At 45.5% G+C, this 16,823-nt stretch overlaps 1 protein-coding gene across 1 annotated transcript; it reads left to right on the forward strand.

Annotated features, from left to right (window-relative positions):
- Positions 1-1,344: 1,344 nt before the first annotated feature.
- UBE2Z (ubiquitin conjugating enzyme E2 Z) lies at positions 1,345-16,682 on the forward strand. Its single transcript, XM_065910744.1, has 7 exons — positions 1,345-1,780; positions 3,889-3,961; positions 5,846-6,033; positions 8,330-8,441; positions 10,771-10,883; positions 11,627-11,717; positions 13,898-16,682. Exons 1-7 carry the CDS (start codon positions 1,458-1,460, stop codon positions 14,066-14,068), a joined length of 1,071 nt encoding a protein of 356 aa, XP_065766816.1. The 5' UTR covers positions 1,345-1,457; the 3' UTR covers positions 14,069-16,682.
- The last annotated feature ends 141 nt before the right edge of the window (positions 16,683-16,823 follow it).

The following is a 16,823-nucleotide window of genomic DNA, read 5'->3' on the forward strand; positions in this document are numbered from 1 at the left end:
CTCAAGAAACAGGGTGGGGGAGTAGGAAGCAACAGGTATCAAATTAGTTGTACCATTATGTACCATAATTAGTACAAGGTACAATGTGACAGTGTCAGAGTTCCAAGCTGTAACAATATGCCACCTATCAGAAGGGACTAATAACAATACTCACTTCACAGGTTTGTTGAAAGGAATAAACAAGACAAAGCACATAAAGCCCTTAGCACATATTAGGCACTCAATAAATTTTTTTTCTTTTTTTTAAACTCAATAAATGTCAACACAATATTTTAATTCCCAATAAATGCTGGCTATTATCATTCAACTCCACAGTCCCCTGTTGGAAAATTCACAAAACTGAAGACAGGATTTCCTTTTTAAAAACAAATTTGGCGGCAAAAATATAAAGTGAAGCTATTTGTTTTAGTATGAATATTCATAAATTACCCAACCAGTATGAATATTCATATGCTTTCTTGCAGAAATATCAGTATATTTGGTTACTCAGTACTGCCCCAGCTCCCGCTGGAGTGTTGTTAGATTATGATCCTGTACTCTTGATAGGGAGAAAAGGGAAGGCTTTTTTTTTTTTTTGATAGCTTGTGTTTCTTAGCCCATAGTGTTTTTTCAGCGTTAAAGTCCTGAGAAATCCTTCTAGGATTTCAACTCACATCCCCTTGATTCCTGCATGAAGAATTGTGAGAAGAAATGCTGAGAGTGAAGTCAGGAGGCTTGATTTTTTTTTTTTTTTCAACCAAGCTTCTCTAGGTCTGTTTCAGTATCCCTATGGCAACGCCTAGCAAAAGTGCCTGGCACTTAGCAGGCCCTTCATAAATATACATTGAATAAATTCTAAAACGAGGTAGTTTTTCCACTCGCAGTTTCTGATTCCTTCCTTCCTTCTCTTGCTTCTGTTGCAGGCAGGGGGCAATGGCAGCCTGCCCGCCGTGAGTGAGGGTGCAGGAAGGAGAAATCACAGACTTTCGGACAGGAAGGGCCCTAAGCGAGTCAACTCCTCTATTCAGCGCCTCCCCACAAAGAAGCTGGAGCCTCAATCCTTCCCCTTGCACAGGTCTGAGGGTCGCGTTCCTAAATGTGGTAAATGGTCTTCCTCTCTTCCTCTTTCAACGCTTGAAAATAAAACATTCCTTGGAGTTGGGCACCCAACCACACCTAGGAGTTCCAACCGGCCTCAGAACCTACTCTCGCAAAGCGCAGGGTCCGCGCAGGCCCAGTACACACTCTTGCCCGGCGAGCTCCGACCCCCACCCTCTCTGGAGGACTGTGGGTGGACTCTCTTGCAGAGCGCCTCTCGCTGCTCTGGGAGGGGGCGGGCGGAGCCAGCGCCGCACGGGCCGGGGAAGCGGAGGGTGGGGACACTCTGGCCCGGCTCTCGGTGGTGCAGGAGCGGGAGGGAGCAGCGGCCGCTCTGGTCGGCGGACGTGCTGCCTAGCAGTCCCGGAAGCGAAGAAGCGATGGCGGAGAGTCCGACTGAAGAGGCGGCGACGGCGACAGCAGGCGCCGGGGCGGCGGGCCCTGGGGCAAGCGGCGTTACCGGTGTTGTTGGTGTTAGCGGCAGCGGCGGCGGGTTCGGGCCGCCTTTCCTGCCGGATGTGTGGGCGGCGGCGGCGGCAGCGGGCGGGGCCGGGGGGCCGGGGAGCGGCCTGGCTCCGCTGCCGGGGCTCCCGCCCTCGGCCGCTGCCCACGGGGCCGCGCTCCTTAGCCACTGGGACCCCACACTCAGCTCCGACTGGGACGGCGAACGAACCGCGCCGCAGTGTCTACTCCGGATCAAGCGGTGAGCCGGGGTTTTTCCTCCCCCAGCCCCGAGCTCCGGGGCTCGACCTTCCCCGCCCCCCACCTTTTCCCACTACCAACCCCCAATCCCCGCTGCCTCCGCGCTGCCCTCGCGGTGGCCCAACTCCAAGGCCCACGTCTTGCTTACCTGGAGCTACGGGATCCAAGTTCTGTTTCCCCCCGCCCCACAAGCACCAAGCCCCTCCTGGCCTGTCCAGGCCCGACCCCGCCCCTCGGTAACCTCTCGTGAGCCCTTAGTCTCCAGTCCGGACACCCTCCCCCACACCACCCGACCTCCCGCCCGAAACCCGACCCTCTCGCGCTTCAGTAACACCCCCTCCCGCCCTCTGCACCGCCTCACTCCCCCCCTCCCCACCCCAGCCTTGCTAGATGCTGCTGGGAGGCCGCACCCAGCGGTCCCCTGCGTCGTCTCCTCCCGAGCCCCGTTTGTAATACACACACAGCTTGCTTTGCCCGGCCTGAGACTCCAGGCCAGCCTGGCTTTTTATTCCCGGCGTCCTCAAACCCCCTCCTCAGAGTCCTCTCCCCAAGTCTAGGTCTCTTCCCCCATATGCCGCCAGCCTTCCCTTGAACCACTTTTCCAGAATCCCAAAACTGTCTGCTCTCACACCTGTTCCAGGAACTCAAGCTTTCTTCACGCTCCGCGCCCACCCCAGTCTCACTTTGGCTTGTAATATCCCTCTCAAGACTTTGTTTTCTGTAGTCGTTCCCCTGAGTCATGTGATTTACTTTCTGAAGTCAATATACCCAATTCAAATACAGGAACAAAGGTCCAGGTCCCTTCTGTGCTTATTTCTTGGGTGACTGGTCTTAGATCATATCATTTAATAGATAATGTTTTTGCGAAACTGCTTAGCGTATAGTACCTATCACAAAGGAAAGGGGAATGCTTTTTAGCTACTGTCAGTCCTGAAACCTGTTTGCTGACAACCAGATTCTCTCCCCATGCCCCCATCACAGTCATCTTCATCTAGGTAACCACATTCCCCACATTCCAAGTTCCTTCAGTTGTTTGTACCTACTGATTGTTCTGAAAATTAAACAGCATACTGTGTGTAAAATACCTGGCCCAGTGCCTGACACAGTTTGCCAACTCCATCGAGGTTGCCACCACTAACTTAAATTCAGCACTCCTCAGCTCTTGTACTCCTTTGGCCATTTTCAGCCTTCCAATCCTGACATACCTCTCAGTTCTGCCAATACTTCTTTTCCTTTACTCTGTTGCTTATTTGCACTTTTTAATGTCCCTATGTATCCTCAGTTCAGTTCAGTCCAGTCACTGACTCGTGTCCTGACTCTTTGCGACCCCATGGACTGCAGCAGGCCAGGCTTCCCTGTCCATCACCAACTCCAGGAGCTTGCTCAAACTCATTTCCATAGCAAGTCCCTAAACTTTCCAACAGAACATCCTTCTGTAAACCCTTGCTCACAAATGATCCATTCTAGTTCATGAGCTACGACCTAGAAGTTTTCTCATGGTTACATGTCCTCTTCCACATGTGCGATTCTCAGCAATTTCAGAGGATCCCTTCCCCAGCCTGAGGACATTTGTACCCTATTAGTCTCCTGGGCAGGAAGGCCATTATTGCTCCCTGTTAGCTCACTTGCTTTATATAATCCACATGCCAACAACAGTCTACTATGTGGTTTATAGAATTAGATTTTTAATGGAATTGATTAAGTCTTCCTAGTAACTGAGACGTCTTCATTTAGCATTCAGGAGTAGTAACCTGGGAACCTCGGAGGTGGGGAGTGAATGAAGTGCCATGTGGGAGGAAGTGAGAGTAAATGGGATGTGGCTTTTCCAGGGTGACATCTGATGCCATTGGGATGTCTGATTCCCCCCCACACTACCCTCCCCCTGAGAAGACAATGCCCCTTTGATAATAATTTGCTCTCTGCTTGCCTGACAAGTACTCCCTCAGCTGAGATTTCTCAGCCAACAAGACAGTGCAAACATTTGTGGTACCAAGCGCCACCTTCTCGAACCCTGGCCTCATTGAGGTGACAACAGCTGTCCTGCTCAAGGGATTTCCCTTTCTTCTCCTCTCCCTCACTCCCTTCCCACTTCCTCTTGGTGTTATACAGGGATATCATGTCCATTTATAAGGAGCCTCCTCCAGGAATGTTCGTTGTTCCTGATACTGTTGACATGACAAAGGTATGTACCTTGGTGGGGTTTGGGGAGATTGGGGCCATTAAGCTGGAAGAGCCTAAAAGAGATGATCCAGTTCACATCTTTGATTATATAAGTGAATAAATCAAAACTGCAAGAGAGTAAGTGGCTTGCCCAAGGTCACACAGTGAGGTGGAGCAGAGCCTTGAACAGGTTGTTTGTTTTGGGGATGCCAAAGGGTTCTAGTTGGCTTGGAAAATCCCAGTTTATGCCTGTTGTCCAAGCATAACTATTAATAGGGCTCTCTTTCACTCTCAGAAATGCTCCAGTTTGGGTGATAAATTATATGGACATCCTATTGTACTACCCAACTCTTCCCCTGTCCTGCCATTCTTGACCTTTAAGTGTGGTGCTATAAATCAGATGTAAAGATGGATGGGGAAGGGGCAAGCTTGAGTGAACAGTGTTTGTAGTTGCAGGACCTTGTTTAGGCTCCTGTCCTTACTGATCCTTTTGAATATCCCTTCCACCCCAAAGACCATTCCTGTCTTGTCCACACACAAACACAGAGAAAGCTTAAATTCCACTGGCATAGATACCTAGACTTCTCTGTCACTGATTACTCTACCTTAGAGATGAATTTTCACTTAAACTGATATTAGGCTAAATCTTGTGTTGTTTAAATGAAAATTCCTCACAGTATCATATTTCTTCCAGTAAAAATTCAAATTTGGTATTTTTTTTGGTGTCTATTTGTTTTAAGTAGGTTTCCCTTTAAATTGAGATCTTCCTTTTTATGTAGTTGGAAATTTTTTCCTGGGATATCTTGTCCTTAGTTAAGTATCAGTGTTATATACTAGTCCCTGGGATCCCAGAGTTGATGTCATGTTGATACCATTTGAGCTTGCTATTCCAAAGAACTGAAGGGTAAAAGATAGCGAAGGATGCCACCATGACATGGTGGGGACTAGGTGGAAGCATTGGATTGCAGGTTCCTTTTCCCTTGCTGTTTAAATTCTGAGCAGACTTAAGTGCCTAGGAGCCTTTGCAGATGAAGAAATATAACTGAGCCAGTTAAAGTTTTCCTCCCTTGGAGAAGAGAAGTCTTGTTTGATAATCACAGCTGGAGGAAGAGAATTTAGTTCTAAGTGCTGATTTTTTTTATTATTATTTAACATATGGTGTTGGGGATAGTCTGTGGCTCCAAGTGGACCCTGAGTTTCCCCATTTTTCTTTGTATCTTTCACACAGCTGGATGCTGCCTGAGCCACATCCTCCACAGTAGGTTTGATCCTCTGCAGAGGAAACAGATACCATAGGCCCCCATCACAAGCCTCAGCTCTGCCCTGTGATTGTCACTGTTGCTGTGGCCTCCAATCCCTTTCCTCTTTTCTGTTCATCTACCTCCCCTTATACTACGTAACTGGATGCTATGCAACGATGCATGTTGCATCGTACACATGTTTAACCTAGGCGAATCCAAATATTAGTACTCAGTTTTTAAAAAAAAGTATTGATTTCTTAAAATTAAGCATTTCTAGGATGATATTTTACAGGTGTGTGTTATATTTTGCATGTTGGTGTTCTATTCATTTGTTACATAAAATGCTGATCAGGAAAGTCCAAACGGAAAACATGCTTTAAGGGACACTCAAGGGTGACTTTTGGCTTGATCCAGTGTTCACCTTGGGCTCTTAACTTTAGAATGTAACCCCTGAGTAAGATGCCACTCCACTGTAATGGGGTTTCTTAAAATTCCAAAAATATTTATTAGTGTGAGTGAGCACAGGCCATTGATTCTGCATGGTGAGGATATGGAATATGGATTCAGATGAAGGTCCTGCTTCTGGTGTGGGTAGCAAGTGGAAGTCAGGAGGGTTTGGGATGGGACATCACCTCACAATTTTGAGATGGGGTTTTATTTTGCAGATTCATGCATTGATCACAGGCCCATTTGACACTCCTTATGAAGGGGGTTTCTTCCTGTTCGTGTTTCGGTGTCCGCCCGACTATCCCATCCACCCACCTCGGGTCAAACTGATGACAACGGGCAATAACACAGTGAGGTTTAACCCCAACTTCTACCGCAATGGGAAAGTCTGCTTGAGTATTCTAGGGTAAGAGGAGACTCCTAAGTGGCCAAGTTGGTTGTCAGCAAATACTACTCTAGGCCAGCCTTTATCAACCAGGGTTTCTCATCTGAATCACAGAACACGGAAAATAATTGGAATGACTGTTCCCTCAATTCTTCCCTGGACGGTACTTGATTAGTATCATTCTAGAGGCAAAAAACAGAATTTATGATGTACAGTGGATGCCTTAGTGAAGTGGTTCACCCGGAGCAGCAGTAGCACCTGGGAATTTATAGCCATACAGAATCTGGGCCCCACCCTAGACTATTATCAAAAGCTCTGAGGGTAGGCCAGCAATGTGTCTTACAGGCTCTCCAGGTGATTCTGGTGCAGACTGTTGGAGAACCACTACCTTAGGGCATCAGGGCTTAATTCTTTCCTGAGCAGGTTGAGAAAGGCTGCAGATCCTGTGCCATTTAAGGGTGTGAATGTCTTATTTCTCAGTTTCTTGTGAGTGGCTTTGGAGGAAGTGGTGATTATTATATTTTAACAACTGAATGAAAAATGTTAGATTGGAAATCATCAGATATGAAACAAGTTTCAAGTACATTTTTGTTTCTAGGTGATGCTAAGATTTTGCTTCATGTAGTTTTCATCCATTCCCTTTAACCACCTTTGGGGGTTAAAAATTCAGAATGAAAATATCTTCTAGCATATTCTGGATTGGTCTTTTTAGTGTGGTCTGAATTTCCCTGAGTCAGAGAACAAGTAAAAACTGAAGTTAAGAAAGTTGCCCAGACTGGTGATACTGTTCTCTTTTTCCTGTCCAGTCCAATACTTTTTAGGTTTGTGTAGGGAAAAGGCAGCTGAAACAAACTTCTCCTCATCCCCATTTCTCTCAAATGTAGGAATTTGTTCCATGATTGTGGCAGTGAGAAAGTCCTTTAAAGGAGATTGTCTTTAAAGAAGTCCTTTATCTCATTAGGGTAGAGAATTGTCTGTGCTGGAACGATGGTGGTATGTGTGTCCCATAGTGGTAAGGAGATTCACTTGTTGCTTCTGTATGGAAGCTGTTCTTGAACATGTTTTTGTGTTAAGTTTTCCTTCGTTAGGCCAGTATAAAACTATTTTGAGCAAACATCAGCTCACAGTAGAAACAGGGGAAGTAAGACAGTGTGGAGTAAAAATGGCACAAGTATTGGATGGAAGGAAAAGAAACTACTCTGAATTTGAAAATTTGCCATCAAGAATCAGAGGAGAATATTCCCATGCATACTTAGTTGTCCATTCACTTTATCACTGTCATTCCTTTCCTCCTTAACTATAAAAAACATTGGGCTGACTTACAAAAGACATTGAAAGTTTACCCTGTTGACTTCAGTTCCCACGTACTAGAGGCTTTAAAGAGTGTGATGTCTAGGGTTCCTGGGGGAGCAAAACTGAGAAGCAAAGTTGAGAGGCACTGCAGTGAGCTCTGAGGGAGCTGCTGTTCCTCGGCACTTACTGGCCTTTCCTCAAGACCAGCAGGGAGAAGGACTTGGCCAGTTCACTTGAACAAGCCAGTACTGTTTTAGGTTATGTTCAGCTTCCAGCTGAGGTGCCATCTCTTCTATTAATTGAGCTAAAACATAAATGTCTTTATGTCCAAGCTTCTCTCCTCCCAACATTCCATCAGGTTTATGAAAGAGGAGTAATTTTGGTGTTTCTCTGTTGTTGAAGATGTTATTCATGTATTATTTTTAAATCCTCCACACACTCGGAATGCCCTTTATTTCCTTTCTGTCTTTTGTCAGAATTATATAGTCTTCAGAGAACTTGACAATCTTTGGGGGCTTGATAGAGACTGGATCCCCGAACATCAGTCCCACCACATGGCCTCTATGTAACCAGATGGCTTCACTCCCTTCTCTGCCTCTGTGTTCAGCTTCTCTCTGACTCCATCACCACCCATAAATAAATAAGTAAGCCCTTTGAGATCCATGGAGGTTAACATTTAGACTGTCTTTGGAGTTGTTTTCTTACCTTATTTCTTTCATTTTGGTGAAGGGAACCTCCCCTGTCTACTGTTTCTCTCCTAGCCCTGAGAAAATCCCTTCAAAGTTAGCATGCTTGCTTTACCCTCTTTTGTGCCACTTGATAAGAGGATTAGTCAGTTGACTGATTTCTGGTGAATGAGAGGAGATGGAGGCTGGGAAATTCCAGAGTATTCATAGTGAAGGAGAAAGTGAGTCACTTACGATGGTGCTGCCAGGCCCCAGGGTACTTGTTCACTGGTCTTTCTGTGTGGCCTTTCCCATCTCTCTGCCTCACGCGCTTCCCTCCCCTCTGCTGTGTTTTGCAGTACGTGGACCGGCCCTGCCTGGAGCCCAGCCCAGAGCATCTCGTCTGTGCTCATCTCCATCCAATCCCTGATGACCGAAAACCCCTATCACAACGAACCTGGCTTTGAGCAGGTAAGGCCAGGTGGGCCCAGCTCTTCAGTGTAGAATATTGAATATTGAGTTTTAATAGATCTGAAAGATCTGCTTGAGGGTTTTTGTTTCATTTTTGACCTGGCTCAGTCCAGTGTATTAAACTTGTCACTATTGGAACTGGCATGTGTGTGCCTTAATAATGAATTTATTTCTTACTATATGACAATAACATTATCGAGTTATTTCCATTGACTTGGATTAATCTACCATGTGGAAGTCAGTGGAGTCATTTGGAAATTGATTTCCACGTCTTATTTGGAAGGTTGCAGCCAGTGGGTTCTTCTGTATGCCTCCATTGTCCAGTATCCCTTTAAGGTGCTCCCAAGTGACTGCTGCTGAGCCAGACTTTTCTTCTGGAGTCCTGAAGTACTGTTACCTACAGAGCCAAAGGAGCAGTTGTTGGCTAGAATATTTTACAAAGAAAAGGTGGAGGAACTCCTGTTTTCCAAGGGGGTACCATGTCCAGCCACTGCCAAACATTTATATGTAACTTCTCATTTAATCCTCATACTGTCTCTGCAAAATAAATGTTATCCCTGTTTTCAGCTGAGGTAATTGTGACTCAGAGAAGTTAGTTAACTTTGACAAGGACTCACAGATCAGGATGTGGTGCCAGGAGCCCAACGTTTTATATTGTTCCAGAGACCCTTCCAGGGTTACTTGTGAGCACAGGAAAAGAATTCCACTGATATCTCAAAGGATAATAATTCATTTTATGTGATTAAAACAGCTTAATTTATTTTGAAAGTATTTGAGAAAACATTAACATTGGTGATTCCTCTGCAGACCTAAAGAAAGGGAAATACCCTTTAAGAATGAGCAAAAATTATTCCCTAAGCCATCCTTTCAAACATATAGTGAATGCAGTTTCAGGAGTAGTAGAAATGGAAATGGACTGTGTTGGCTAATCAAGGAGCTTATTTTTACATATTGTTTGGAAATTCAAGACATGCATGCTGAGTTGTTTCAGTCGTGTCGACTCTTTGCAACCCTATGGACTGTAGCCTGCCAGGCTCCTCTTGTCATGGGATTCTCCAGGCAAGAGTGGAGTGGGTTGCTGTGCCCTTCTCCAGGAGATCTTCCCAACCCAGGGATCAAACCTACATCTCTTATTTCTCCTGCATTGGCTGGCAGGTTCTTTACCACTAGCACCACTAGGAAGCCCATGTCATTTTCAAGACATGTGACTTTTATTCTTAAATCTACCAAACATTCTTGGTTCACCGAACCCTCTTGTCTTGGTGGTTTTTCAGTTTCCCAGGCAGAAAGAAATGCCAGACTCTTCCGTTTGTTAAGTAGTTAGGTCCAAATCACTTACATCCTTCTCAGATGACTATAGTGACTTAATAATAGGATGTGTACACCTGTTGAGTGCCACACAACTTTTAAAATCATGGAATCAGATCAGAGCCACCACCCTCATTTCTGTTCCCTCCTGTTTTCATATGATACTTGCTATTTATCAAAGTAGAGACTGAAAATCCAGCTTCACAAAAACAGTATGTCATCAACAGGAATGTAATACAGGTCAGTATTAAAACTGAACTGCTATCTCAAGGTAATAGTTAGCATGGAGTTTTCTCTTGTTTTTCTCAAAAAGTTTACAGTATCCCACATTGCCCTGTGATTTTGCTCTGATGCACGTTGGGAGCTAAGATAGTGGGCTGAAAGCACGTTTATCTTTCCTGTTCATTTTATGTTTTGATCAGGGGCCAAGGCTCTCATTGATTGATGGTGGTAGGAGGGGGCAACAAGGGAAGAGTTAAAGGTAAAGGTTGGGACGCCATGCTCTCACATTTTCATATCAGCACTCTAAACCAAGTTTGGTTTTTCTTTTGAAATTTCGAGTTCTCCATCTGATAGATAATAGTTGATTCAATGATGGCGGCACCAACGGGCATGTAAAGGAGTTAATCAGGAAGCATCCTGCTATCTATAGGTTTTTCAGGTTGAGACTCATAGCATCATTTATAACTTTTTGTCCCACCATTATTCTTACATATGGTTGTTTCCCTCTTAATCCTTTCTGCAAGGCTGTTCATTTCAAGCTCAGGGAAATTTGATGCATCTGGTTTGCTGCTTGTAGTCAAATGATCCATAGCAGAGGATAGGTGTTGGTATGCATGGGGAGAGGTGAGTGGTCTCAAGCACTTAGTTGTTCTTCATGTCTGCCATATAGTGGGAAAGGTATCCTCATAGTTAATTTGCTTGGTTCATGTACCGTATACTAATCTAAAGTCTCTTCTCACTGGGTTTTCTTTTTACCTGAATTTTATACTTGGATACTGTGCTATCTGTCACATTATAGGAGAGACATCCAGGGGACAGCAAAAATTACAATGAATGTATTCGGCATGAGACCATCAGAGTGGCAGTCTGTGATATGATGGAAGGAAAATGTCCCTGCCCTGAACCCTTAAGGTATGTGTAAAGAGAGCCCACTTGATACTTGGTATTCCTTTTGGAGATTCAACTTGTTCATACCTTTGGGGCAAAAGGAAAGATGTGGTTCATGCCTTTAAAGAGCAAGTGACCAAAGGGTTATCTAAGAGGAAGTTCAGAGAGCCTCTCAGTTTTTGGAGAGTGCCAGGCCTGATGGGAAAGATGTAGTTCATGCCCTCAGGGAGCCCTTGTTTGATGAGGACCTGGACATATTAAAGACATGGTGACTGTACACAGCCAAATGAGGTGTAGAGCACTTCATAGTAAACCCATTTCTTAGTGTTCATGTCTACTTCTAGGTATTAAAACTAGATGAACAAAGAGTTAATGAAACAAACTTTTCTAAGATTTGAAGGGGCTACTTTTTTTTAAGTTGATATAGGGTTCATGTACAATGTTTCAGGAGTATCTAGGAGAATTTTGAATAAGGTTTGGGATTAGGGATGGCCTCTGAAAAACGATTGAGCAAGTCATGAGTTGAAGTTGGGGTTTATGTGATCAGTATTAACAATCACTCCCATTTTAAAATCCTTAAAATCTAAGGGAAATAAACCATGGGCAGTCAGTGGTTACTTTCTCTGTTTTCCATTCAAAGATCTTCGTAGGAAACCAAATCTGGTCATGGGAACTCTAGCTGCTTAATTTGGCATTAAAGTTAGATGGTGAAGCGGTGGTGCCTTCCCGTCTTGTGCCTAACTTAAACTTCTCTGCTTGTTTTCCAGAGGGGTGATGGAGAAGTCCTTCCTGGAGTATTATGACTTCTATGAGGTGGCCTGCAAAGATCGCCTGCACCTTCAAGGCCAGACTATGCAGGTAACAACGGAGCCCCTGCTACTAGTTCCAGAGACCTTACAACCAGACATTTAAACCCCACCCCCCGAAGGGTGACATCCACATCTGTCACAGCATTCAGAACCAAAAGGAACCTGATGCATTTGAGTCACTGAGACCCAAAGAGAGTGAAGCCATCTGGAGTTAGTTCTAGGTTCCTGGCATAAAGTAGGTGCTCATGAGTAGAATCTGAATCACTCTACTTTCTCTCCTGGAACTCCTTCCAATCTTGGTCAGCAATCTTTTCAAACTAAGAATATCAGCCCTCTCAGAATTTAGAGATTGTAGAGTCAATTATTGGAATTTCATCCATAGTTCAGAGGGGTGTCAAGAGAAAGAATGCTTAGGGAAACATTGTGTGTGCAGTTATTATTGTTGAAAGATTCCTGTTACAAGGATGGTAACCAGTTGTTCATTCTCTGCCAGAAATGTGCTTCTGCTTTCAGTAAGAATGCAGAATTCAGGCTTGTTTAAATGAAAAGATTCTTATTAAACTAAATTGTAAATAGACTCAGATATAAGCAATAGGTTGAGAACCCTCCTGTCCTGAAGGACCAGTCCTATGTCTTTTGGATCCTTTACTTGCTATAGAAAAGTGGTGACTTGGCTAAGTGACTAAGACGTCATCAGGTTTTTTCAGTTCTTTTTGGTCTGTGTTTCCACACACCCAACACCACCAGCCATAGGAGTAAATGTCCTGTTTCCTCAGGTGCTCCTTAGAGATGGTAGTTTCCCTATCCTTCAAGGACTTCCTCCCTACCTGCCCCATTTAAACTCAGAAGACAGGGCCAGTTCAAGGTTGACTTGTTCCCTGAAACTTTTCTAAGAGTACATTGAGGACACTGCATGCTTTAGCTTGTTCCCCATCAGGAATTCTCTTTGCTGGTATCTAGCAGTATTTTTAATAGTCTGTGAAGGAAAAACAATTTCTGATGAGGGAAGGGCAGGAAAAGCAGCATCTGGGGAAGAGGAGAGTGGATGGAAATGGAGCCAGTGATGAAAGAAGGAAGATTTGAGAAATTGACAGCTCCAGAGTAAGTGTGAAGTTCAGCCTCTGGGGACCATAACCCTCACATGTGGAAAGTGCAAGCTGTAGTCTCGAGACTGTGGTTTACATCCACTGGCCCCGATCATGAGGGTAATGTGTGTGCAGAAGTGTGGTAGGAGTTTATGTGGGAGAAGCAGACATTATGTGAGAGAGAGGATCATGTACTTTTTTGTAACTGCCAAGGAACGAGGTCTCCACTTCTGTAAACCCTGGCCCAGCTACCTTGCTGCCATAATTCCTATTTAGCATTTTTAATTACTTTTTTATATTCTCCACCCCACCCATAGTTATTTTTGAGACTTTAAAGACAGTTATCCCCTTTCCACATGATGATTTGGTGATCTTTGATCTCGAATGACAAGGACTGGAGTGATGCCCAAAAATCTGGACAGGAATGTGGTGACTGATCCCTGGGGAGGAGGGCAGGTGCTTATCCAGAAGTCAGAATTCCTGAGTTCTCTACCTGCCTGTGATCTCAGAAAAGTAAATTACCTTTTGAGTATAGGGAATGAAGGACAGTTTTTCCCTTGTATAGCTTGTATGAAAGTGAAGTGTTAGTCGCTCAGTTGTATCTGACTCTTTGTGACCCCCATGGACTGTAGCCCACCAGGGATTTCCCAAGGGAATGTCCATGGGATTTCCCAAGCAAGAATACTGGAATGGGTTGCAATTTCCTTCTCCACGGGATCTTCCGACCCAGAGTTTGAACCCAGGTCTCCTGCATTACAGGCAGACTCTTTACCATCTAAGCCACAGAACCTCTCATAGTTTGTATGAGGTTAACTGAAAACATTGCCACACTTAATGATTACAGTCCTCGTCTTGAATTTCTCTTCTCTCCCTGTTAGTGTGTTCCCCTTTGGCACGTTGGCTTGCTTTTGGGGAATGCAAACACATTTTAATGTTAGCCCAAGCCAGACCTGTCTGCTGTTGAACGTGCCACAGTATTCTTAAACAAGGATGATGTCTGCTGTTGGGAATCTCTGTGCTATGCCTTCCTCTGTCCCCATGCTCAGAAGTTGAGCGTGTACTTCATGCGGGCCTAAAGCTCTCTCTCTAGGGTGAGCCACCCAGACTTGAATCTTCCTTCCCGATTGTCTCCTTTCCCCCACAGGACCCTTTCGGAGAGAAACGGGGCCACTTTGACTACCAGTCCCTCTTGATGCGCCTGGGACTGATTCGTCAGAAAGTGCTGGAGAGGCTCCATAATGAGAACGCCGAAATGGACTCTGATAGCAGCTCATCTGGGACAGAGACAGACCTGCACGGGAGCCTGAGGGTTTAGACCCTGCTCCCCTCACCCCTCCCCCAACTCGAGAGTCCCAGCAAAGTCCCTTTCCCCCACCCCAGGGATGGAGAGGCACTGTGTATCTCCCTCCAAATGTGACGTCATCCTGCAAGATGGCAAGAACCAAGCAAGCTCGGATCCCAGGGTGTGGGAGAGGGGAGGCTGTTTCTGATCTGACCTCCTTGGCTCTCGAGCATCTGGGACTGTGTTCATCCCAAGTCAGGGGCCAAGGTACCTATGCAGAAGCACCTAGGGCGAGGGCCTCTGGCAAAAAAAACAAAACCAACACACCTCTCCACGGGGCCAGCTACTTAGGGACAGGTGGGAGACCGAAATTGCAATTCCTAGAGGGAGTGTGCCCAAAAGATTTATGGGAATATCTGGAAGGGAGCTTGGGGTGGGGGGCTGTCTGTGACACTTCAGCAGTCTGGGTGGTTGTCTGTCTGTCTGCAGTCTTGAAGCAGGGCTCCCCAGTGCCCTTTTCCTCCCTGCCTCTACCCCCATTATTTCCCATGGGCCAGCGTAAAAGTTTTTCCTAATTTATAGTCACTGTTCTAGACAGACCAAAGAGAAGGAACAGTGGTGGAGTCTAGGCTGCTGATGAGTAAGCTTTACCTAGCACCTGAGCACCTTTCTCCTCTGTCCCCCATTCCCTCACCCATTTTAGATTTAAGACAGAAGGTAAATGTGACTGGGACTGAACCAAGGTCGTGGTAAAGCCTGCACAGGCACCATAAGAAACTGAAAATGCCATTTGTTCCCACAATCACTGATTTGAAAAGTCCCCAACACAAGCAGCAGCTGTGTGTATGGGATTAGAGCCACTACATAGAATAGTCTCTTTAACAGATTTTTCATAAATACTAGTCACAATGAGGGTATTTCTCCGGGGGGGGGCGGAGCATACAGAGGAGGCTGATGCTAGTCCTGTTGTATTCTGTTTGGCTGTCCTTGCGTATTCTCACTTCAGCCTGTAGTCCCAACTTCTCACTTCAAAGCCCAGGGAGCTGTGGGGAGCAGGGGTAGCCAATGGCAGAGGGGTGGGGGCTGGGACTCTGAAGACTCCTCCCCTTCTCCACCCCACTCACCTCTAGCTGCTCGTCACTGACTGATGGGTGTTTCCCTGGCTGTGTTGCTTCTCTTATCTGTATTTAGCTGCAGTGATCCTTTAGCTGGTTGGCTCAGAAAAATGTGCTTTAGGTGCCCTGTGATACTGGGCATCAAGGGAACCCATCCTTCCGTTTCTGATGTGTTCTGTACTTTCCAGATTCTTACTGTTAGGGCTCCCAGTGGGCTGATGGTGAGCCACGTGACGCAGGGCCTCAGTCAGTATCCAGCCACACGGAAGGGGAGGGTAATGGTCATTCATCCCCGCTCTGCCCGCTGCTAGGGAGGCCTCTGCCTTGTGGATCACGGAACCTCCCAGGGGTGGGAGGGTGGGCACAAAGGAGAATGTCCTACTTGGGAGGGCAGGAAGAAAAACTGGACAGTAAGTGGGCTTGGGGGATGGAGGTTTAGCTTTGTACCTAAAGGCTGGGTCTCTTCACAAGGAGACTCAAAAAGGACCCTGCTTCCAATTTCCCCTCTTCCACTGCCAGAGCTAGTACAGGGCTTAGAGGAATGCCCTTGGTCTGCTGGTCCAGTGTTGTCTGTCATCCATTTAAGTGTTCCCACTTTCAAGCGACAATCCTCCTGGGCCCTGCCATGGGCAGAGCATGTCTGGCATACCAGCCTGACTTTTACGCCCTAAATCTTGAGTTGAGGAAATATATGCACAGGAGTCAAAGAGATGTCTTTATATCTGACTGTACATAAATGAATTTTTTTTTTCCTTTTTGGTGCAATAAAGTTTGTTTTGGCAGAAGGAGGAAGCGCCTGTGGGTGTGGGAGGGTTTGTGTAAAAGGAAGAATGTGATCATTTTAACAACCACACCTCTCACCTAGGCCTGAAACTGTCGCATAAAGATAGTGCTCATTGGAAGCCAGAAACTTGGGTTACATAATGTGGTGTGGAAGCAGGACTGCTAGTGACAAGTTTCCATCCATCAGAAATACAGTCCTTTTTTTGAGGCTGTAACTTTGGCAGTCAAGGAGAGGAGTGCCACCTTGGTCTCAGTTGCTTTCAAAGAAATACCTATTCAGGAAGTGAACATGTCCTAAAGGACAGACAGAGTTAGCTAGTCAGACTATATATCCCCTTGGTAAGGGAAAAGGGGTATCAGTATGGATATTCCAAACCATTGGGTTTTCAGTTTTCTGATAGCAAACCAACCCTTGGGAATTTAGGATTAAAGACCATGAGGATAGGGCTTAACTCTGGCCACCCAGCTCATCTCCTCTATTTGCTATAGAAGGCTCTTGCTTTCTGGTAGAAAGGCTTCTCTTGGTTGACCATCTGTATAGGAAGAAATTAAATACGAAATCTATTAACCTGTGCCAGGCAAAACTAGATAAATGCAAGCCTGGGCTCTGGGGTTAGTTGGCCTAGGCTCTAACTTGAGTTCTGCTTAAGGTGGTAGGTGGCCCCTGTCAATTAAGATTCCTCACCTGAAAGATTAGGACACCTACTTGACATTTAACATTGTGAGGGCTATATAAAAGGTATATAAAACTGGGTGTCTCACGGGTGTTCAATAAATGATTCCCACCAATAAGGCTAGAGGGACCTGGTGATCACTATAGGAGAGAAAGTAAGGAATTTGAGAAATATTCCATCCACTATTTGTCGATTCCTCTCATTCCATTTTCTTTG

The sequence above is a fragment of the Muntiacus reevesi genome, chromosome 18 (assembly GCF_963930625.1).
Source record: "Muntiacus reevesi chromosome 18, mMunRee1.1, whole genome shotgun sequence".
In the NCBI taxonomy this organism is placed as follows: domain Eukaryota; kingdom Metazoa; phylum Chordata; class Mammalia; order Artiodactyla; family Cervidae; genus Muntiacus; species Muntiacus reevesi.

Coding starts and splice junctions, on each gene's coding strand:
- UBE2Z (XM_065910744.1), top strand. CDS start 1,458: ATGGCGGAGAGTCCGACTGAAGAGGCGGCGACGGCGACAGCAGGCGCC. Junction 3,962..5,845: donor ATACTGTTGACATGACAAAG/GTATGTACCTTG, acceptor TTTATTTTGCAG/ATTCATGCATTGATCACAGG. Junction 8,442..10,770: donor ACGAACCTGGCTTTGAGCAG/GTAAGGCCAGGT, acceptor GTCACATTATAG/GAGAGACATCCAGGGGACAG.